This window comes from Diabrotica virgifera, chromosome 4 (genome assembly GCF_917563875.1).
Source record: "Diabrotica virgifera virgifera chromosome 4, PGI_DIABVI_V3a".
NCBI classification, from domain to species: Eukaryota; Metazoa; Arthropoda; class Insecta; order Coleoptera; family Chrysomelidae; genus Diabrotica; species Diabrotica virgifera.
In genome coordinates this window covers 45,345,174-45,370,834 of record NC_065446.1, presented here as the reverse complement: position 1 = coordinate 45,370,834, position 25,661 = coordinate 45,345,174, and the positions used below count along the sequence as shown (strand labels likewise).

Below are 25,661 nucleotides of genomic sequence, written 5' to 3'. Positions count from 1 at the left end.
TGGGGGTAAAAAACCGCGCGTTTAAAATAAGTCCGGAGATGAATAAATTGACTAATTCTAAGCAATTTTAGTTCTATAGAATTTTAACTTGCTTAATACTTTTTGAGTTATTTACGAATGAAAATGTTTATTTTTCGACAAAAAAATCACGTTTTCAGGCGATTTTCACAAATTACTCAAAAAGTAAGTATTTGATCAAAAAAAATATTCTTAGCAAAAATGTAGCATAATATAAAAAAATGAAAAAAATTGTGAACTCATAAAGTGTATAGACCCAGCAAAAGCAAAGTTGTAGCTCATGAAAAATACGTTATTATTCGTCAAATTCCAAATCAAATATTTCAACGTGAAATAACCAAGAAATGAAGCACTTTTCACGAAAAAACAATTAAAACTTTTTTAATAAAGCTTTATTTTTATGTTTTAAAAAAGTTTCTAGCATCAAAACTAAGCGAGTTATGCTCAAAATCAAGTAGACTCCTTTTTTTTTTGGTAAAAAAATCGTGAAAATCTCCCCCTACTTAGCACCCCAAATGAAATTAATCGTTACCGCTTTACAAACAATTTACTTTATTAATGTATTTTTTACATGATTGAAAGGGCCTGAACGAGTCATTAATCACGAGTGTATGCAAAATATGAACAGCCATATTTGAACCAATTTTTGTTTAACAGGAAAACAAAATGAATCTATCATATTTATAAAAGCAAAACCTACCTACTTTTTACTCATTGAGATTTTTAGTATCCCTAATACTTTTTAAGTTATTTTGAAAAAAGGACATTTTCCAATATTTTAGGAAATTTTTTTTTCTATAAAACCATTTTTTTTTCAAAATTAAGCACTCCCAACCGGTAAACCTTACAGATCGTATAAACAATACACATAAAGTAAATGGTAAAGCGGTAAGGATCAATTTTATTTACGGTGCTAAATAGTAGGAGATTTTCACAATTTTTTTTACCAAAAAAAGGAGACAACTTTATTTTGAGCGTAACTAGCTTAATTTTAATGCTAGAGATTTTATTTGCTACTGGGCTATTGTTGTTTATTTGTCCCGATCTACAACCCTAAATCCCGATTTGTTTTTGTTTATGTACCGATTAAAATCAAATCGGACCTGGCAACACTATCTGTTTATGTCATTTGTTATCCTAGCATTCCAGTCTCCTGTTTACTCTTCGATTTTTTAAATTCCTACGGTTTAAAAGGCGTTAAGGGACGAAGAAGTACTTGCTAATAAAGCTGACTTGAATTTTATCTACTATATTTTTTCTACTATACTATACAGATAATTTTAAGATAATTTAACCCAATTCATTTAGTCCGAAAATGCTTCCTAACGGAGTTATAACTCTTTAAAGGTGGCGTTTTGTAATTAGTTTTTTTTTAAAAAGCTCCAGAACGCTTCTATTTAAAAAAACGAAAATTGGTAGGCACGCCTATTTATCTTCCAGAGATAAATTGACTCTATCAATTGCGAATTTCTAGTACCGGTCATAGGCGTCCGTTTTGGGTAGGGTAACGCTTATTTTATCGCATAACTTTTTTGTTTTTAACTTTTAAGTATTTTTGACACTGGACTTTTATATTTTAGAGTATTCTAGTAGTCCCGATACTAAAAAGTAAAAGGGACTCAAAAGACTATATAGTATATAGTACTAAAAGGTACTTTAGCTTTAATTCGCTAGGATGCACAGTTTTCTAGAATAATCGATTTGAAAATTTTTCGTTTTTTGAATTTGAAAAACATTTTCAAAATAAAACGATATACCTTATTAACCTAAACCAGAGTAACTTTTAGTACTAGAATACCCCATAATTTAATAATCTAGTGTCAACAATACTTAAAAGTTAAAGACAAAAAAGTTATGCGATAAAATAATCGTTGACCTACCCAAAACGGACGCCTATGACCGGTGCTAAAAATTCGCAATTGATAAAGTCGATTCATCTCTGGAAGATAAATAAACGTACCAATTTTCGTTTTTCTAAATAGTTTTTTTTAATTTTTTATTAAGTTCAAAAAACGAATAATTCTCAAATAGATTTTCCCAGAAAACGCTGAACCAGACCGACTTAAAGCAAGAGTACCTTTTAGTACTAGAACACCTCGTAGTTTAATGATCCAGTGTCAAAAATACATAAAAGTTAAAGAAAAAAAAGTTATGGAATAAAATAACCGTTTCCCTACCCAAAATGAGCGCATATGACTGGTACTGGAACTTCTGGAACTTTGCAATTGATGGAATAGATTTATCTCTGGAAGATAAATAGGCGTAGGGGAAAGGCGGGCAAATGGGGTACTTAAGGTTGAAAGATCAGTACAAAAAAAAATTGTATATTTACAATAACATCATATGATTTTATTAATAAAAGCATATTTGGACATCCAAAAAAAACATAAATTATTCCTAACAAAAAACAAATACAACATGAAAACAATAAAAAATTAAGAAAAGTCCTTTTACCCCGTTTTGCCCGTCAGGTAGGGTAAAATGGGGTAGGATCAAAATAAGGCATAATAACCCAATAAACACGTAAACTACCTATTTTGCAGAGTTCACAAACAAAAATCTCTTCGTCATCTTCTTCAATCCCAGCGCATGACATATGCGCCCAACGAATGCACCTGGAACATGGAGCCCATTTTTCAGAGGATGTAGAATAAAGATCTCCACAATAAAGGCACTCTGCGTCACTAGCACATGATTCACTATCACTTGAAGAATCACACTTTTTAGAAACTTTTACTTTTTTCGTGATAGTTTTCCCTTTAATACCCTCGGTTTGTTTGATGGTTCCTTTTTTCTTTTTACTGCCCCAAGCATTGGCATTCTTTTCGGCTTATTTTTTTCTAAAGCGTTTTCCAGTTCTTTCTTGTAAGGAGTAGAAGTCAAAATAGCAGTTTTTCCCTTTCTGTGTGAACTCCGTTTAGTTGCAGCACTGGCTTGCGGAATAGGCATAAAAACGGTTGGTGATACTACCGGAAAAGCTGAATCATTGGAACTAGAGGTACCTGGCTTCGCATTGCTGATTGGTGTTGTATTCTTTTCAGGGGTTCCTTCGCCGAATGGAACAGTAGCTCTTGATGTGTCTGGTTGTGGGCTAACGGTGGGAATCGTTTTCTTTCTTGGTGTTATTTCTTCGAATTGAGTAATAGCTTTTGAAGTTGATGGCACTGCATCAGAAAACGTCGGATTATTATTTGTTTGCTGGTTTGGCTTACTGCTAGTTCGATAGACCTCACAATTTTGTTCAGGAGTTCTCTCTCTTTTTTCAATCTCAGTTGTTGCAGAAGGCAAAAAATCTGCGTCAGACAAAACACCTAAGTCTACAGGCCACACCCCAGTTTTTTTAAACCCATTTATAGCTGTCGTTATTGTAGCCGCCCTTATAAAAGCAGAACTAAATAATGATGAGAGTTGGTGAAATGTCACTACTCTACCTGGATTGGTTCTCAGCCATTTTCTCACTTCGTCATCGTAATAAGTGCTTAGCGGCCCTCATGAATGAGACGTCAAGAGCTTGCAGCCGATGAGTTGTGTGAGGAGGGTAACATAAGAGAATTACACCGTTATCTCTTGCATAATTTATTAATTCCAAATTCTTTGTATGGGAAGAGTGGCCGTCCAATAAAAGAAGCACCGGTGCTTCTTTTGACGCTTTAGAAAATTTTACGAATTTCTTAAACCATTAAAAAAGAGAAATAAATGGCGACTCGATTCTAGTTTTCTGTTGACCTAGATATCAAAATATCAAAAGGCACCGCTGGGAAAATATTCCAAAAATGCGGTTCAGAGAAACTATATGAAACGAGTCTTTGTACTCTCATACAGAGTATGGCATTAGTAAAAATACAAAAATAGACGGTTTAGTTTTGATTTAAATCCGTCTCCTGCCATCCCCCGATAGCGCTATTTCTAGGTCTACCTTTTGTCAAGGAGGCTATGCAAGAAGACAAATTTAAATCAAAACTTCCGTAGTTCTCGGTATACAATAAAACTATTTATACCGGAGTAAGGTTAGAACGCCCTCTAACGGGGAATAAGTGAAATAAATGGCGACTCGATTCTAGTTTTCTGTTGACCTAGATATCAAAATATCAAAAGGCACCGCTGGGAAAATATTCCAAAAATGCGGTTCAGAGAAACTATATGAAACGAGTCTTTGTACTCTCATACAGAGTATGGCATTAGTAAAAATACAAAAATAGACGGTTTAGTTTTGATTTAAATCCGTCTCCTGCCATCCCCCGATAGCGCTATTTCTAGGTCTACCTTTTGTCAAGGAGGCTATGCAAGAAGACAAATTTAAATCAAAACTTCCGTAGTTCTTGGTATACAATAAAACTATTTATACCGGAGTAAGGTTAGAATGCCCTCTAACGGGGAATAAGTGAAATAAATGGCGACTCGATTCTAGTTTTCTGTTGACCTAGATATCAAAATATCAAAAGGCACCGCTGGGAAAATATTCCAAAAATGCGGTTCAGAGAAACTATATGAAACGAGTCTTTGTACTCTCATACAGAGTATGGCATTAGTAAAAATACAAAAATAGACGGTTTAGTTTTGATTTAAATCCGTCTCCTGCCATCCCCCGATAGCGCTATTTCTAGGTCTACCTTTTGTCAAGGAGGCTATGCAAGAAGACAAATTTAAATCAAAACTTCCGTAGTTCTCGGTATACAATAAAACTATTTATACCGGAGTAAGGTTAGAATGCCCTCTAACGGGGAATAAGTGAAATAAATGGCGACTCGATTCTAGTTTTCTGTTGACCTAGATATCAAAATATCAAAAGGCACCGCTGGGAAAATATTCCAAAAATGCGGTTCAGAGAAACTATATGAAACGAGTCTTTGTACTCTCATACAGAGTATGGCATTAGTAAAAACTAAACCGTCTATTTTTGTATTTTTACTAATGCCATACTCTGTATGAGAGTACAAAGACTCGTTTCATATAGTTTCTCTGAACCGCATTTTTGGAATATTTTCCCAGCGGTGCCTTTTGATATTTTGATATCTAGGTCAACAGAAAACTAGAATCGAGTCGCCATTTATTTCACTTATTCCCCGTTAGAGGGCGTTCTAACCTTACTCCGGTATAAATAGTTTTATTGTATACCGAGAACTACGGAAGTTTTGATTTAAATTTGTCTTCTTGCATAGCCTCCTTGACAAAAGGTAGACCTAGAAATAGCGCTATCGGGGGATGGCAGGAGACGGATTTAAATCAAAACTAAACCGTCTATTTTTGTATTTTTCATTAAAAAAGAGTTCCATGTCTATCCACCCTTTTTGATTCAAATCCACCCAACCACCAGGCACCAGTCCATCCATGAACCCTTGCTGCATTCTTTTGCGAGGAAAAATCAACATAGGAGGCATGTAAGCACCTGCTGCTGAAAAACATATCTCCGCAATTACTAACTCTCCGCGTTCTCCGGATGTTAAGTTCCCCACCTGCCGTTTACCCTTCGTAGCTATAACTTTGAAACTTCCCTTTGGATTCACTGTAATTCCGGTTTCGTCGACGTTATATATTTTTTCGGCTGAAAAATTATACTTTTCAACTACTTCTACCAGTAGTGTAAAAAACTGTGAAACAGTGGAAAGCTTTTCCAGCCATTCGAGTTCTTTTGCTGAATGGATAATCAACACCATTTAATTCAGCTAACTGAAAGGCGAGACCTCTGCATTCTTCCATCGTAAACCCAAATAATCGTTCTTCCATATTTTTTAGGTAACCAGCGATTTCCTGTTCCTGCGTCTGTGTAAAAACTGGCTTGTAATTTCCCATAGTTTTTGAAATAGGCACATCTGGATCATATTTTCGTTTTTTCACATAACGTTCGAGTGTGGTTTGCGGGACATTAAACTGAACCGATGCACGGTAATGTCCCATTTCGCCGTTGATTACAGCTCTGACCGCCCCTTCCATAGACTGTGTAGACCAGCTCTGCCTCTGGGTGACACGTTTGTATTTAAACACCATCTGAAACAAAGTACCTAATTTAAGGAAGGGCAAAATGGGGTACCCCATTTTACCCTACCCTACTCTACCCCGTTTAGCCCGCTTTGCACTACTTTTAGGTTAAGTGTTAAAAAGTTCTTAAAACATTGTTTATTTGAACAACCGCTACGACATATTACGCTCAAAATAGTACATGTTTAGCTGAAATGAAAAAAAAAATAATTTGCAAATAACCTAACAGTACTTACCTTAGTTTAAATCGCTCTTAACAATAGATTCGTTCGTGGTAACGATCCCGTACTTGTCCAGGACAACTTCGCATGCGCACTTTAAAAAAGAGCGTTCTCTTTTTTAAAGTGCGCATGCAATTTTTAAAGTGCGCATGCGAAGTTGTCCTGGACAAGTACGGAATCGTTACCGCGAACGATACTAATTACAACTACTACTCGTCCGTTAGTCACATAGTACACTTCGGTCGCCTACAACGGTATTGTTTGCACTACCGGTTTAAAACTCGATCAAATTACAGAGGCTCGTCTCCTGCAAGTACCTGTGACGGTACAAAGTAGATAGAGTTGGGGGTTTCGTTCTCAATCGCGGTACCCCGTATTGCCCGTCCACCCCGTTGTGCCCGCCCTTCCCCTATCAGTTTTCGTTTTTCTAAAAAGAAGCGTTGTGGAGCTATTAAAAAAAACTAATTATCTACAAGACGCCATCTTTAAAGAGCTCTAGCTCCCTTAATTTTTTATCAAGTTAAAAAAACGAATAACTCTCAAATCGATTTTCCCAGAAAACGGTGAACCATGCCGACTTAAAGCAAGAGTACCCTTTAGTACTAGAATACCTCGTAGTTTAATGATCCAGTGTCAAAAATACATAAAAGTTAAAGACAAAAAAGTTATGGAATAAAATAACCGTTGCCCTACCCAAAATGAGCGCCTATGACCGGTACTGGAACTGCTGGAACTTTGCAATTGATGGAATAGATTTATCTTTGTAAGATAAATTGGCGTACCAGTTTTTGTTTTTCTAAAAAGAAGCGTTGTGGAGCTATTAAAAAAACTAATTACCTACAAGACGCCATCTTTAGAGCTCCAGCTTCCTTAGGAAGCATTTTCGGACTAGATGAATTGGGTTAAATTATCTTCAAATTATCTGAGGAATCTCCGGTTTTCGTTTGTCGGGAGAGTTTCTGGACACCCTGTATATAGTATACTGATAATTAATAAATTTTATTAGATCGAAATAAACGCTTATTTATACATTTTCCATCTATCCATTCTGTTTAGTTAAATTTTGTTACAATATTAGATCGAAGAGAGGTTGTTTTAATTACTAAATAGAATCGATATAATTTCCATTTGATCACTTTTTATGTTTTGTAATGAAATGAGCTTTAGGATCGCCTTTCTGCGTATTACAAAACTTTTTTCTCGTTTCTCTACATCAATGATATGAAAATAAAAGTATATTGTCTGAAAAGATTAGAAAGTTTTCGTGAAAACGAATCCCATTCAGAGCGAAGGTACAGTATCCATCCCTTCTATTGACTTTCTGTTAGTTCATTAGCCAATTCCGTGTGCAGAATCGCTAATGCATCTACATAGAAATATATATGCACCTTCCACGCTGCTCAACTATTGACAAGGGATAGGATGGTAAATAAGGTGAAATTTACTAAAATATAGTGAGCTAAGGCATTTCTAGAGCTTTCCAGTTTCTGACTGCCTTTTAAAGTGGGCCATTGTTCCCTCGTTTGACGCTATTTGGAGTCTGAAGTTTTTGTGATACGAGGGATAAATATTTCTTTTGGATTCTAAAAAGTAAAACAAAAGTTAATAGCTAAAGTAGGGCAAATAAAATATTACTGTATCTCTTCGGTCAACAAGAGTAAGTTGACATCCTATCGTAGTGACAAGAAAAAAACATAACAAAAAACAAAACAAAAAAAAACCAAAATAAAATACAAAAAAGAATGCATTTATTTTAATATTAATATTAATATTTTTATTTGTAAAATGTATACACTATGTGTTCTTGATAAACGTTAAGTAGTATAATATATTTATATTTTTTAACATAGTATGTACATTAGCTGTAATGAGTAGGTAAATAAGAAGTAAAAAATTGTAATAATATTATAATAACCAAGTTTCACTAATTGGCAATATCTTTAATACATTTACTTTTGATTGAGACTGGCTGAATGACCATAGTCCAAGCCAAAAAAGAAAAAAAAACAAGAGTAAGTCTCGGCCCTAACTAGGAAAACAACAGTTTGCAAAAATTATTCTTTATCCATCAAAATAATCTCCTTTAGCTGCGATACAATCATTCCATCGTTGTTCTAATTTTTGGACGCCATCCTTGGAAAATGATTTATCGTTGTCTCCAAAATAAGCTGCAGCTTCGGCGAATACGTCCTCATCGGAGCGCATTTTTTGCCATTGCGCACTCTTGCCACGGAGCATCTTTTTAAGATCTGAAAAAAGTGGTAATCACTAGGAGCCAGCTCTGGACTATACGGTGGGTGTGGAAGCAATTTAAAGCCCAATTCGTGCATTTTACCCATCGTTTTCATCGACGTGATACGGTGCATTGTCTTGCTAAAACAACAAAGTACCCCGCACAAACCTTATGGAAATTAGGTCCCAGTGGATTTCGTTCATACTTTGGAAAATACTCTTTGAAGCATCCTGATAAAAAGTTCTCATGGGCACAACTCAATCCTATGAAGGATTTTCAAGATATAGAGGCACAAACTCGTAAAATTATAAGATTTACTGGGTATTCCAATTCCCTGAGTTAATAGTTATCTGGCAACATGTAGGAGTTTGGATCAAGGAAAAGCACTAGCAGTCTAGCATTTTCTCCTAGCTATCCAATGGCGACCTTTAATTTGACCTTGACCTTCAACGGACGTCATCTTCTAGAGTTTCGAGGGGGTTCGGCATTAAATTGATATAAACAGATTACTCATGGATTTTTGGGATCGCTAAACACGATTATGCCATCAGAATTGACCTCCAGAGGACGTGGTGGCCAGCGCCACTGCAAGGGACGTCATCTTCTAGAGCAGGGGTCACCAATTAGTTTCCCTGAGGGTCCGTTTCGAAAACCTATGATACTTCCGGGGTCCGGATTTATGCTGTCTGTGTCTGACTATTCTGATTCGGTTTCTTTGCGGATTCTTGTTAAAAAATATCCCCTATAAACAAATCAGAAGGGTGCCGGGCGAAATTTTTGGGCAGAAATTGTTTAATATTTTTTTAACAAATTCAAAACATCACCTTTTTTACCCACGAAAATATGTTTTAGTATTTTTAGGTCATCTTAAATAAAAAAGATCTGTCATTTTATTAAAACTTATCAGTTTTCAAGCATCGCAAATGCATATTTTCGCATTTTCAGATTTTAAATCGCTTATAACTCAAAAACTATCAACTTTTCAGAAATATGACAAGAGACCTTTATTGTTTATAATTACCCAAGAAACCTAAAAATATATTTTTCGAGGCAAAAAAGTAATTTTGAATTTGCTTAAAAAATTGTTGCACTCGGCACCCTTCTGATTTGTTTAAAGGGGACATTTTTGAACAGGAATCCGCAAAGAAATCGAGTCAGAAACATTTTTCATACGAAAGTGGCCTCACACAAGGACTAATATGGAAAGGAAAACTAATATTATCTGATTGTTTTTTAGTTACTGTATACTTTTCTGTAAGTTTTCCTGGTACATTAAATAAAATATAAATTCATTGTGTATTGTTTTGATGTTATTATCAGTATATTTTGAAAACAGCAGTATTGTAAATTGTTACTGAGAATCTTTTAAAAATTATGAATTTAGATTTTAAATGCTGATGAAGTTTTTAGACATCTTCAGTTTTGTAGAAAAGAAACTAAGGAATTTAAAATTAGTTTCAATGCAAGGTGTTTGTTGCACACTTATTAAATCTGAAAATTATTTTAATTAAATGCACATCTGAAAAGTACTCCTACTTAACATACACAGCCGGAAAAATGAAAGAATACCCATGAACGAACATATAAAACACGCTGCATTTTCCTGTCACCGTGTCACAATACCCATGAACGAACATATAAAACACGCTGTATTTTCCTGTCACCGAGTCACACAAAAAATTGGCCAGCGCAAGTACATGTAATAATTATTGTTACATGTACTTGCACTGGACAATTTTCTTTGTTACACGGTGACAGGAAAATACAGCGTGTTTTATAATGTTCGTTCATGGGTATTCTTTCATTTTTCCGACTGTAGTAGAGAGGAAATGAATATAAAAAAATGCACATGACATTTTTATATTACAGCTTACTTAATTTCAAAATTAATGTTTAGTAAGTATAACAATAAGGGGGAAAACTCTTTACAAAATTAAATTATCACAGAGAAAAATGACATTTTTTTATGTACAACCTGTCTTAACTTTGGAGTGAGTTTAGTACAACTGAGTCTCATTAGGGAGTTGAGATATTCATCTGTTAAATGAGATCTCTACCGATTTTTAATAAAGTTCATTCTTGATAAAGCGGCTTCGCACACGTAAGTTGAGCCAAACATAGTACACAATTTCATGGCCAAACATTTTCAAAATTGCCAAATACTAGGTATATTCTGAATTTATTGACGGTCCGCACAAAACTAGCTCACGGTCCGGATGCGGACCGCGGTCCGCTAATTGGTGACCCCTGTTCTAGAGTTTCGATGGTTTTCGGCATTTAGTTGATGCAAATGAGTTACTGGAGGGTTTTTTGAGGTCGCTAAACACGAATATGTCACCAGAAAGCGACTCCCGGAGCACCTGGTTTCCAAGGTCAATGAAAGGGGCTCCTGAAGTTTCGAGGATCTTTGGTAATACATTAATGCAAATGGATTAGTTATAGGTTTTTGGGGTTGCTGAACACGAATACGTGATGCCAGTGCACGCATAGTGTGTAGCGGCTAGTTCATTCAGTGATTCGCGATTCGTGATGCGCGATTCGCGGTCAGTGCACGTTAGTGCACGAATAGTGTGTAGGGTATTGTAAAAATCGATTCGTAAACAACATGATTCTTGTGTGCACAGTAATTCGCTCCTTGTGAGCGGAAATGTACATAGTTAATGCGTCCATAACCAACGTTAATAATTTAAAACGACCGCACGCCCAGATTTTGGCGGGACAGTACCGTTTTTTACTGGAATGTCCCGCGTCCCACCGATTCTTAAAAATGTTCCGCTTTTTAGAAAATATCTGTATTTCTTATTTTAAAAGTACTGTAAAAATATATTATCTATTATTTATTAAAGTATTATGGTGATAATAAAGAAATAAAAGGTACATAAAAAACGCATAAAATTCATGCAGTAGTAAACTAAACTAGAGAATGTACCGAATTTTAAGAAGATTTTTTACTCTATGGTGTTTTATGGTACGGTGTGATAAATACAATGCTGAATGTACGGTCTGATATGGTGCAAAAAACGATATTACTAAACATCTAGCGACAAAGAGGCACAAAAGATTTTGTAATGACGCCGCTTCTTCGTTTAAAATAGAAAAAATTTTTCGCAGTGCTAGCAAACACTGCTAGCATTAGCGAAAGAAGTATTTGCTTTCCACGACATAATAAAAGTTTCAGATTAATGGATTATACGTCGCAAATAATCAAGACTTTATATGACAAAAAATTTGGATATACAAGGACAAAAACCGAAGCAGTTATAATATGTTTTTTCACCATATTCGTTTTCACAATAGGATGCCATATCGGGAAATGGGCCTTTTCACCATAATATTCCGATGCTTCTAACCACAAAGATTTAAAAAATCTTCCGACAATTGTTAGACTTTTTTTATCCAGAAACAGGAATTAAAATTAGAATATTAGATTTTGTTTCATTGCCGAATGAAAGTTCAAAAATAATTTTTGACTCAATAAGTACTATTTTAAAAAATAATAATTTGAACAATAAAATAATTGCTTACAGTGCGGGTAAAATTAACGCAAAGTTTGGTGGAAAAGCTAGAAGAGGCATCAATAACGTTGTTTCGAAACTTAACGAACATTCTACATAATTAGTATGATATTCAGACAGTATCGACGTACCTGCTTCCAGTTGATGTTGAAAATATTGAAAATTAAAATAATGTACTGTGCGTTTTAAAAGGTTGAAGGATTTTTGTGAAAGCGCAGAAATCGAATATAAAAGAATTCTTGGTGACAGCAAAACAGGCTCTCCAGCTGTAGAAAATATTTAAAGAACTGCCAAGTATATTGCAGCTCTTTTTTGAAAATGGCTTATCACAAAGTCTTCAGTTCATACACAACCAAGCTACATTATTTCACATTGCTGTGAAAAAAGGGAAAAATTTCAATTACGAAAGGGTCAATGAAATCAATAAATACGAGAGAGAATAATTATTGATAATGATTACTTTCCTTTAATTATTCGAAACCCATCACTAGGTTGGAAGGACAAGGTACCACTAAACTACTCGAAATATCTTGAAGAATGGACAGTTCAATTCAAATATATTAAAAATTTTCCCCATCTCATCTGGGGTCGTCCTCTTGCTCTCTTTCCTGTCCATGGTCTCCATTCTTGTATCGTGGTATTCCACCTATTATCCGTTTGTCTGACGTTATGACCTGCGAAGCTCGATTTTAGCCTGGCTATATATTGTCCTGCGTCTTTGACTTTTGTTTTATTTCTTACCCAGTTATTTTTGCTTTTTGTCTGTTAATTTTACTCCTAACATTGCTCTCTCCATGGCTCTTTGTGTCTTCATTATTTTATCTATTTGTTTGCTTTGGTCAAGGTCAATGTTTGGCATGCGTATGTGAGAATTGGGAGTATGCACTGGTCAAACACTCTTGCTTCTTCTTCTTTAAGTACCGTGCCCAAATTTTTAGGCGTGGGTAGCTTCCATAACAATTTGCCGATATCGTTCTCGATCTTGTGCGGCATGTAACAATTGATCTGCTGATAAGCCAGTTCATTGACGAAGGTTTCGGAGCCATGAATATTTCTTTCGAACAATTCCTCTTTTTCCGTCAATCTTTTCATTGAGTATTAACTGCAGCATCCTGTATCTGCTACCTCTCATTATATGCCCCAGATATTCAAGTTTTCTCTTTTTTATCATCTTCATTAAGTCACCTTTGCCTTGACCTACTCTGTTTAAGCCTTCTCTGTTTGAAATGCGTTGAACCCAAGATATTCTGAGCATTCTACGATACGACCACATCTCAAAGGCTTCTAATTTGTTCATCATGTTAACCTTCATGATCCAGGTTTCACATCCATATAGTAATACAGGATACACATAACATTTTAGGAACTTGATTGTTAGTTGTAAATTCAGCTGAGAGTTGCTCAGAATAGATCTAAGTTTTATAAATGCTCCTCTTGCAATTTCTATACGAGTTTTAATTTCTTCATCCGGATTTAGTGTCTCGTTTATCCAACATCCTAGGTATTTAAAATGATTAACTTTTGTTATTGATTCATCACTGACAATTAGTTGCATAGGGCCGACGTTTTGTTTACTAACCACAAGTAACTTTGTCTTTGTTGCATTTATGTTAAGTCCGTTATTGGAGCATTCTCTAGTGACTCGATCAATAAGGAATTGAAGATCTTCGATATTTTCAGCCATGATCGCGGTGTCGTCTGCATATCTGATGTTGTTAATAGTTTCTCCCCCGATTGGAACTCCACATTGTCCTTCCAAGGCTTCATTAAAAATTATTTCTGAGTATACGGTAAACAAAGTTGGGGATAACACACAACCCTGTCTGACACCTCTTTGAATGCAAATTGTGTCTGTTTCTTTGCCGTCTACCAGAATAGAAGCTTCTTGATTCCAATATAGATGTTGTAAAAGTCTCAGATCTTTATCATCTATTCCAATCATTTCTAGATATTCAAACAACCTATCATGTTGAACTCTATCAAACGCCTTCTCAAAATCTATAAAGCAGACGTAAATTGGTTTTTGTACTTCCCATGATCGTTGAAGTAATGTTAACATTGTGAACAAAGCTTCCCTTGTTCCCAATCCTTCTCTGAAACCGAATTGTTTGTTTCCCATTGTCTCTTCACATTTCTGCTTGATTCTATTAAGAATTATCTTAAGAAGTAGCTTGAGAGAGTGGCTCATGAGACTAATTAGTCTAAAGTCTTTACATGATGATGTATTAGGTTTTTTTGGGAGTGGAATAAATGTAGACTCCAACCATATCTGTGGCATCATTCCAGTCTCGTATATATGGTTATAAATGTTTGTTAATTGTGAGACATTATCGTCATCCAGAAGTTTGAGCCAGTCTGATGGTATTTGGTCAGGGCCTGGAGATTTCCCATTTTTGCTCTGTTTGATGACTTTCTCTACTTCCGCTTTTAAAATACTAGGACCAGTATTCGTATACTTTGTGGTGTTAAGTGGTGGCTTCGTATCCAGGAAGAGCTCTTTTATATAGTTAGTCCATTCTTCCTTTTTTTCATCCAAGTCGAGAATTATGTTACCTTTGGAGTTTCTCATAAACTGAGGAGTTCTTTTTCTCTGAGTGTAGGTAATTTCTTTAAGCTTTTTATGTATATTAAACTCGTCATGTTTTCTTTGTAGTTCTTCCATTTCACGACATCTTTGTTCCATCCAGTCCTCTTTTGCTCGCTTAACCTCGTATCTTATTTGTCGATATATCTCTCTATACCAAATCTCGTCTTTGTTTTTCCAATTTCTTCTTTGTTGAATAAGGTCTAGTATTTTATCGGTCATCCAATCCTTTTTCTTTATTGAGAAACACTCTTGCGTTTAAGTATAATTACATTTTTATATTAACCTAAGGTTAAGGTTAATCAACATCAGTTGACTTTCTAATTTTTCCTTTTTTGAGAATGATTTCCGGATTGGAAGTCGAAACGTCAAAAACTAACAAACATGTAATTATCATTACGACCAACTGTGGCTTAATCCTATCAAAAATATCATTGTCAACATAAAGATGTTAAATAATCAATAAAAGAAAGATACTACAGTTCTATATTTAAACAAAAATGGCCCGATGTTTATTGAAAAGTCCCGGAATTCAGATATTTTTTTCAGCCTTGTCCCGAATTCTACTGAAATTGAGTTGGTCACACTCATACTACATGGTAGTATATACGGTAAAAATCGAAAAGTAATTAAAATTAACATCACATAATATTGCGATAATATAATATTAAACAATTTAACACAAAAAAAATAAATCACTATTTTGAATATTTTCTCTTTTTATAGATAGTTAAACTTTTTATATTTCCCTCTATAATGTGTTTCTGAATACCTATATTTAGGAGAATACTTCTTGTGAATATTTTTAAAAGGTTAAAAAGTTTATATAAAATAATATTGCTTTTTTTGTTTAATAATTTTTTTATTTAATAAACAAACTGCAAATCACTTTCAGAAAAATAATTAACGATGCCATATTACCACCCGCTTTAGTACATCATAAAGCTAATTAAAGCTTTTATTGACTAGTCGGATAATGCATCATAAATTGATTCGAGTTTGTTTAAATATATAATTAAATTGTTATTGTATCAATGAACTTCTAATTATATTTTAATAATAAAAGTGTTTGAAGTTTGTTGTTTATAACGATATTTATATAGTAGCATTTGAAGAAGTCCGTCTGCAATAATATGTTTCGGTCTGCTAAGTTAGAAGATTTTACTGTAAACTCTCTTGGAAAATTACAGAAAAAAATGCTCCATTTTCTTGTTAGTCCAGGGCGCATCTGTTTTGAGATGGACGTTGAGAGGTGACTCAAATTTTTTTGCAGAAATTGCTTGAAAATAAATCAAATAATAATATTTGAGTTATCCTCCCTCTCAAAAAGGTCCGGAACATTGTTTAAATAATCAAAATGTCAAAAATTGAAGGAAAAATTCGATTTTTTTCTTCGTTTTTTAATTATAACTTTAAAAGTATTCATTTCCGAGAAAAGTTGTACTGACATAAAAGTTGCTTAATTAAATTTCCTACAACCTAGTATTGGTTAAAAATTTAAAAAATAGTCACCCTAGTTGCAAAATAGCAATAATTGCGAAAAAACCATACAAAAACAAGTATTCGCATTTTACGTTTTTCAACCATTTATTCTACACTTAGGACCTTCATATTTCACCCAGAAAAACTTCATGATACACTAAAACAATACTGTAAATTTCATTAAGATCGGTTCAATAAATTTTGCAAAATAAATTTTGCAATCCAGCTTTCGCAAAAAAAATTAATTTTTTCAAAATGTTACAGGACTGAAAATAAAGCAGATAGCAAGTTGAAATTTTTTTTTGCTTATAGAAGTGTACTGTACCTTTTATTTGCAATTTTCAAAATTAAAATCGATTAATTACCACGGCGTCAGAAAATGTTTTAAATAAACAATAATTTTTGGTGCTACGCGCAGGACAGCGGTGTTCGATTCACACAAGTTGATTTCCACCAAAATTTCTTCCAATCATTATCTATTATATTATTATCTTACTCTATATTTTGATGTATTTTAATATTTTAATTCCACAAAAATCAAACTAATTTTATTATTTTTTGTGAAATATTGTTTAAACAATTGCATATGTTTAAAAATAATAAACTTTTATTATTTAAGTTAAAATATATGAACAAAGAAAGTTTTTGCTAATAAAAGTGTTATTTTAAAAGATATAGTATGTGTTTTTATTTTGCAATAAACAAATTTATTTATTTATATCGAAATGTAATAAAAATTAAAATGTATCAATCATTGTCAAAGGTCATTGGAATGCTCAATCAGAGCAAACTATCCGCTGTCCTGCGCGTAGCACCATTAATTAATGTTTATTTAAAAAAATTCCTGACGTCGTGGTGTTAATCGATTTTAATTTTGCAAAATTGCAAATGAAAGGTACAGTACACTTCTATACGCAAAAAAATTTTCAACTTGCTACCTGCTTTATTTTCAGTCCTGTTACATTTTGAAAAAATGAATTTTTCTTACGAAAGCTGGATTGCAAAATTTATTTTGCAAAATCTGTTGAACCGATCTTAATGAAATTTAAAGTATTGTTTTACTGTATCATAAAGTTTTTTAGGGTGAAATATGAAGGTCCTAAGTGTAGCATAAATGGTTGAAAAACGTAAAATGCGAATACTTGTTTTTGTATGGTTTTTTCACAATTATTGCTATTTTGCAACAAGGGCGACTTTTTTTAAAATTTTCAACCAATTCTATATTGTAGGAAATTTAATTACGCAACTTTTATGTCAGTACAACTTTTCTCGAAAATGAATACTTTTAAAGTTATAATCAAAAAACCAAGAAAAAAATCGAATTTTTCCTAAATTTTTTGACATTTTGATTATTTAAACAATGTTCCGGACCTTTTTGAGAGGGAGGATAATTCAAATATTATTATTTGATTTATTTTCAAGCAATTTCTGCAAAAAAATTTGAGTCGCCTCTCAACGTCCAAATGTACTAATATTTTTACAGATGCGCCCTGGTCTATGTCTTTGTTTTGCTTGCAGATGTTTCGCCAAAAATAATAACATCTCCACATTGGCTTTGTAGTCCACGTGGTGGGACCGCTCCCGTCTGAAAAAATTTCTGATTCGGTTTCTTTGTGGATTCCTATTCAAAAATGTTCCCTTTTAACAAATCTGAAGGGTGCCGGGCGGAATTTTTGGGCAGAAATTGTTTAAACAATTTTTTTAAACAAATACAAAAGATCACTTTTTTGACCCGAAAAATATTTTTTTAGATTTTTTGGGCCATTCTAAACCAGAAAGGTATCTTGTGATTTTTCTCAAAAATTGACAGTTTTCGAGTTATAGGTGATTTAAAATCTGAAAAATGCAAAAATACGCATTTTCAATGCTTAAAAATTCATATTTATATTAGTATTTTTGAGGTTGCCGAGTACTTAAATTGTAGTTTAAACATTCATTTTCAAGATTATAAAGAGTTATCGGGCCTAACTTTAATTTAGACCGCCTTTTTTAATTGTTAATTATGCGTGTCCATCCGATCTTTTTGCCGGTGCGGCGCGCACTATTTCCAAAAATCTCCTATTTTCCTCCGAAAAATATATTTGTTAGATTCTTTGGGAGATTCTAAATAAAATATGTGTTTTATTATTTTTCGAAAAAGTTAATAGTTTTAAAGTTATAAGCGATTTAAAATTCGATATATATATAACTTTAACTTATAACTTTAAATCTATTAACTTTTGAGAAAAATGACACGAAACCTATTTTATTTAGAATGTCCCAAAGAATCCAAAAAATATGTATTTCGGAGGAAATTAGGAGATTTTTGGAAATAGTGAGCGCCAAACCGGCAAAAAAATTGGATGGACACGCATAATTAACAATTAAATAACAACGAGATTTACTGTAAGGTGCGCCACCCTCAAAATTCCGAAAAACTGCTGTTTTAAGGGTTTTGGGGGATTTCTCCATTTTATAGACTTCAGAATAGAGCAAATTACGGTTTTTTATAGTAATCACAATCACGGTTATACAATCTGAAGTAAATGAACCTAAAATGAATTAGGACATTCAAAAATTCGACGAAACACTTTTAACCCCTGCACAAAACCATGTTATTTCAGGCTTTTCAAAAGGTTTTTGCAAAGGACATCGCACACATCTTATGGAAAATATAATGTCACTCAAATTCAATAAAATTTATACGAATAGATTCGTTTTAAATTAACGGTCAAATCTTATCATTGTGCCAACTCTTAATTATGATTAATTACGGCGCAAATTGCAATTAAAGTTTATCGAAATCACATTTTTTGAGTCAGTAAAAGTGTCAGTTACCATCACTATTGCTCTGGGTGCTATTCAAAAGGGCTTAAACCCCCCGCTGAGCCTAAGCGGATTAGTGAAAGTAATCCGCTGATTTATGGAGTACCGACAATTTGGGTGTTTTAAAATATTTTTTCTCTCTCTAACTTATGCACGTACCCATTTGATTTCAGATTTATTTATATCAATTTCTACTCTTATTATTGAAAATATAGAGTTGGCGCAATGATAAGATTTGACCGTTAATTTAAAACGAATCTATTCGTATAAATTTTATTGAATTTGAGTGACATTATATTTTCCATAAGATGTGTGCGATGTCCTTTTTGTGAGTTTTGAAAAACGTGTTTTTTAAGGAGTTTCAAATGTGTTTCGCCTAATTTTGGACGTCTTAAGAGGATGGATACGTATTTTCGGCTGCAATGCTATTCAAATAGGGATCATTTTTTTTTCGAATCCTGAGAAAATTAATAAGTATTTTTGAAAAATTTAAACGCAGTATGAAAGATTACGTTATTAGCAAGGGCCGAAAGTCCCTTAGAACTTCTATAATGTGTATTTTAATAAGTTACAGGGGTGAAAAACTCTAAACTCACTAAAGGGGGGAGAAAATTTAGTGTGATTTTTAATTTCAAATATCTGATTCAAAATAAACTTTTTATTTATTCTAAGGGACTTTCGGCCCTCAGCAATAATTTAGTCTTTCAGTCTACGTTTAAATTTTTCAAATATATTTGTTGGTTTTTTCAGGATTCGAAAAAAATTAACACAATGTCCGTGGTAATATTTTCCAAATCTATCTTTGTCTTACAACGCACTCAGCCGATTAGAATATTGTCAGTCAGACACTGACAATCAGTGACAAGTTTAAATATTTGACATGGCATCGGGAATATTTTGAGTTGTTGATTAAATATTATTGATATATAGTGTATTTGATAAATAATTGATTTGAAGACGGGAACTTAATAAAAAGTTATTGATTGTGTATTATTTGTAGAAAATCCAAGCAGAGAATGCATCAGGATAATATATATTGTGATCCAAGTATTTTGTTGTTAAAGATGTTCAAAATTGTAAGCGTTCCATAGTAACAATATACAGTGATGAGCGCACTAATAACCGGCAAAATAACGGAAAAGATGGAAAACATATTAAGTTGTGAGATAAAATGAGATGAACCTAGTGGAGGTGTTAAAATTAGCGATAGTAACTTATATATTGACATTATATTGATTGTTTCCCACCTTTAGACACATCGGACGAGTTTGAGAAATGCCACTGTCACGGTGACAGTTTTAGTTGACATACTCCTCTGATACGTCTAAAGGTGGGAAACAATCAATATAATGTCAATTTATATGTTACTATCGCTAAATTTAACAATCTACTAGTTGGATTTCTTTTTATCTCGCAATTGAATATGTTTTCCATCTTTTGCGCTATTTAGCCGGTTATTAGCGCGCTCATCACTGTACTATTAAAAAATCACTTTAACACTTTTCCTATTTTCTCGATTGAGTATTAGTTTTTGTTGTACAAATAAATTATTACAATCACTGAATACATAGTTAGTGAAAAAATTATCACATTTATTAACTAAATTAATAATTTGCAATTATACAAATAACAGTTATCCAAGAATATTCAAAAGAATATTCTTTAAGTTAATCAATAAAAATAACTCTTTAAGTTAATCAAGACATTGTCAAGTAGAATGACATTCTAGTAATGTTTACATATCCATACCAGTGTGAATTTTACTACACGTAATTTGCCGTGTAAAGACCGAAAAAGTAGGGATAGCCGTAAAATATTTGCGAATTATGTACCCATGGCCTTAAAGGACCCAGTTACTTCAAATCCATATGATATAACCTATAAAAAACCTGATTTGATCTATTTGAAATCTATGAAATAGGGAAAATGCCCCAAAACCCCCTAAAAAACATTTTTTTGGGATTTGAAGGTAGCGCACCTAACGAAAAATCAGAAAAAATCGGAAATATATATTTTGACAAAATACACAAAATAGAAGAAAATTAGATCTGAAGCCATCTCCAAAAAAGTTATATGCGTGCGTCGAAAAAAAATTTTTTTAAAGTTATTTACAATCAATCTATGGGTCTAGTTTTGTAATAAAAAAAATAGATGTTTTGTAAAAGCCTCAATTACGCGCGTGAATTTTTTGAAATTTCTAAATTGATTGTAACTCATCGAAAAAAAAAAATAAAACGGGAGGGGTAGGGTAGATAGCCTTATTTTTTAATCACATAAATATTTTGCTTATTTTAACGGGGGTTACTCTTTATGGCCAATTTCTAAACTCAGAAACTGAAAGGGAAACGTTTGTGGGGACACACGAAACTAGGACTCAAAAAAGGCCGCTATACAGGGTGTCCAGAAACTCTACCGACAAACGAAGACAGGAGATTCCTCAGATAATTTTAAGATAATTTAACCCAATTCACCTAATCCGAAAATGCTTTCTAAGGGAGCTAGAGCTCTTTGAAGATGGCGTCATGTACTTAGTTTTTCTTAAATATCTCCACAATTCTTCTATTTAGAAAAACAAAAATTGATATACATATTTAATTTCTAGAAATGAATCGATTCCATCCATTGCGAATTTCTAGTACCGGTCATAGGCGTCCGTTTTGGGTAGAACAACGAATATTTTATCGCATAACTTTTTTGCCTTTAACTTTTAAGTATTTTTGATACTGGATTATTAAATTGTGAGGTATTTTAGTACTAAAAGGTACTCTTTCTTTAAGTCGGTAGGACACACCGTTTTCCAGAAAAATCGATTTGAAAGTTTTTTGTTCTTGGAATTTGAAAAAAAAAATTAAAAAAATTAAAAAAAACTATGTATTTTATCAACTTAAAACAAAAGTAACTTTTAGTACTCGAATACCTCATAATTTAATAATCTAGTGTCAAAAATGCTTAAAAATAAAGACAAAAAAGTTATGCTATAAAATAACTGTTGACCTACCCAAAACGGACGCCTATGACCGATACTGGAAATTCGCAATTAATGAAATCGATTCATCTCTGGAATATAAATAAATGTACCACGTTTCGTCTTTCTAAATACTTTTTTTTTGAAAATTTTTTTTGAAATTCAAGAAACGACAAATTTTCAAATCGATTGTTCTAGAAAACGATGTATCCTATCGACTTAAAGCAAGAGTACCTTTTAGTACTAGAATACCTCACAATTTAATAATTCAGAGTCAAAAATGCTTAAAAATTAAAGACAAAATAGTTAGGCGATAAAATAACCGTTGCCCTACCCAAAACGGACGCCTATGATCGGTACTAGAAATTCGCAATGGATAGAATAGAGTTATCTCTGGAATATAAATACGCGCACCTATTTTTGTTTTTCTAAATAGAAGCGTTCTGGAGGTATATAAGAAAAACTAATTACACCTATCTTTCTTCAAAGAGCTCTAGCTCCCTTAGGAATTTCGGTCATTTTCGGACTAAGCGAATTGAGTTAAAATGTCTTAAAATTATCTGAAGAATCTTCTGTCTTAGTTTGTCGGTAGAGTTTCTGGACACCCTGTATAAGCAGTTTTTTATTACCCAGTTGCTCACACATAATAAGAATAATATCTTTTCTACGACTTTGATGGCCCTATTCAACTTGAATATTACTGTAATTAGTAGGTAAAATTTTAAAACTATCTATTTTGTTTTAGCTACTCGTGAACAAGCATATGTGTATGCCATTAGTTCCGCAGCTTTAACTTACACCATGGCGCGTGCTTGTTCCAGTGGAGCTCTTTACCATTGTACGTGTGCCAGTAAGCCAACATCTCTTCCAAATGGAGAGTTTCAATGGGGAGGATGCGGAGACAACGTCAAATGGGGAGCTCAGTTCGCCAAAAGATTTATTGATAATGTGGAAAAACATAAAATAGATAAGAAGAATACAAGCGTTAAGAAAGAAAGTGACCGAGAATTAAGAAAAAAGATGCAAAATGACCAAGGGGCCCCCTTTGGAATGGACAACAACGCCATCGCTACTGTTAACTTGCACAATAATAGAGTTGGTAGGAAGGTAACAATTTTCTATGATAAACAAAAAGTACTTTTAATAATAGCCCGATCAAAGAACAATCTGACCCCAAAAAAAAGGAAGGATGAAAATTTGGGAATTGGTAGTTGAAATTATCTATTATTATATAAGAAAAAGTTTACAATTCTAGATCCCCTCCATTTTACAAAAATGGAGGGGAATACCCCCCTCTCGAAGATGAAAAAAATACATTCAAAATAAGACCGGAATTGGATAAAATGACCAATTCTAAACAACTTTTCTTCTATAGAGTTTTTTTCACTAAGTCAATACTTTTCGAGTTATTTGCGAGTGAATATGAATATAAATAAAATTCGAATTCGAATATAAATAAAACATGTTTTTGGACGGTTTTTTGGAGATAACTCAAAAAGTAAGTATTTTAGCGAAAACATTTTCTTAGCAAAAATATAGCCCATCAAAAATTGAAAAAAATGGTGTAGGTATACAAGACGTCTGTAGACCCAGTAGAAGCAGAGTTGCAGCTAATGAAAAGTAGGTGCTTCTTCGTCAATTTCCACATCGAATATTTCAATGGAAATAACCCAAAAACGGAGCACTTTTAGGGGTAAATTCATTTTAACTTTCTTAAAGTGTTTAAAAAAGGTTTATTTTTGTTTTTTAAAAAAACTTGTAATATTAAAAGTAAGTGAATTACGCTCAAAATATTGTTGGTCCCTTTTATTTTTTGGTAAAAAAATCGCGAAAATCACCCCCTAATTAGCATCACATATACATTTTAACATTACCACTTCACAAGTTACTTTGTCTATGTATTATTTATATGATCTGTAAGTTTTATCGGTTCAAAGTGCTTCGTTTTAAAAAAGTTGTAGTTAAAATGGCTTGAACGAGCAACTAATCACGAGTTTAGGCAAATTTTGAACAGGCATAGCATAACAAATTTTTGTCTAACAAGAAAACAAAAAAATTAAAAATATTCAGAAAAGCAAAATAAAATACATTTTATTACTCTTTGAGGTTTTTGGTATTTCTAATTGTTTTTAAGTTAATTCCATAAACAGTTAAGATTTTTTTCAAAATTAAAAAAACTGTTTTATTTTACACCCAATTTTTTTCAAAACAGCACTTTGAACCAATGAAACTTATAGATAATATAAACAATACATAAGTAAAGTAACTTGTAAAGCGGTAACGATTAATTTTATTCGAGAAGCTAATTAAGGGGTGATTTTCGCCATTTTTTTACCAAAACATAAAAGGGACCAACAATATTTTCAGCGTAACTCACTTACATTTAATGTTAGACGTTTAAAAAAAAACAAAAATAAACCTTTTTTTAAACACTTTAAAAAAGTTGAAATGAATTTTCCCCGAAAATTGCTCCGTTTTTTGGTTATTTCACATTAAAATATTCGATTTGGAATATGACGAAGAAGAACCTACATTTCATTAGCTGCAACTCTGCTTCTACTGGGTCTGCAGACCTAACGCATACATATTTTTTAATTTTTTTTTTAAATTTTTTATAAGCTATATTTTTAACTAAGAATATTTTTTTCGCTAAAATACTTACTTTTTGAGTTATTATCTCCGAAAAACCGTGCAAAAACATTTTATTTTTGGTTAAAAATGAACACATTCACTCGCAAATAACTCGAAAAGTAAAAAAAAAACTCTATAGAACAAAAGTTACTTAGAATTAGTCATTTTATCCAATTCCGGACTTATTTTGAACGTATATTTTTTCACTCCGAGAAAAAAATTTTGTAAAATGGAGGAGATGTAGAATTGTAAACTTTTTCTTATATAATAATAGACCATTTCAACTTCAACTACTTATTCCCAAATTTTCATCCTTCCTTTATTTTTTTGGAGGTTTTCGTAAAATTTTGAGTTCCCTGATCGGGCTATAAATAACTTTTAAAGTTTTATAGACCAGGACATTTAGCACAAAATAAATCGAATTTTACATACAGCCCCTACAGACTTGCAACTGTTTGCATTGTATTCAGGATGATGTCAGGAAAAAAGTTTACTATGGAAAAATGGGTGAAAATTTATACAGTGGAACCTCGTTAACTCGGATTAATCGGGACCACGGCCGATCCGGATTATCGAAAATCCGGGTTAGCCGGAGAAAATGGTAAAATTAATAAAATACGGTATACTTGCAGATAAACTCCGTTATAATTGAAATAACATGAAATATATATGCACAGTACACATCTAAATTACGTATCAATTACGCCTTTATCAATTCTACCTAATGCTTCTAGTTTCTTTTCCAATGTCACTACAACATTTTTACGTTTTGTTGCTATTACGTAGACAAAAAAACACGCAAACACAAAATCTGAATAGATTTACGAACGATTACAGAACGGAAGCGAACAATACCACTGTACTACACACAATACGGTCTCAATCGCAACGATGTTATGTTATTTAATAACAGTCAAGACTAAGACCATTGTTTAAAAAAGTAGTTTTTAATAGTTTTTTAGTCTTTTTTAAACAATGCTAAGACAGTTTGAAATAAATAAAGGATACTACAGGTGCTTTTTGTTATTAATTGTTGTTGATAACACGACAATGAACGTCGTGTGCCATGAATCATTTTTATTATCGTATATGTAGTTCAAATTACACAAATACCCATTATCTCTCAAATATTATTATATTACATACATTTTTATTGTTGAAATGTTTGTCTGATAAAAATCGGTCCGGGTTAGCCGGACTTCCGGGTTATCGGGGGCCGACTTATCGGGGT

At 33.0% G+C, this 25,661-nt stretch overlaps 1 protein-coding gene across 1 annotated transcript in view; it reads left to right on the top strand.

The window, feature by feature from the left end:
• Positions 1 to 25,661, top strand: part of LOC114327096 (protein Wnt-11b-1-like) — a 145,506-nt gene that overhangs the window by 104,766 nt on the left and 15,079 nt on the right. Inside the window, exon 3 of the mRNA XM_050648178.1 lies at positions 22,545 to 22,906. Within this exon, the coding sequence (XP_050504135.1) occupies positions 22,545 to 22,906 (362 nt within the window). The remainder of the gene's footprint in view (positions 1 to 22,544; positions 22,907 to 25,661) is intronic.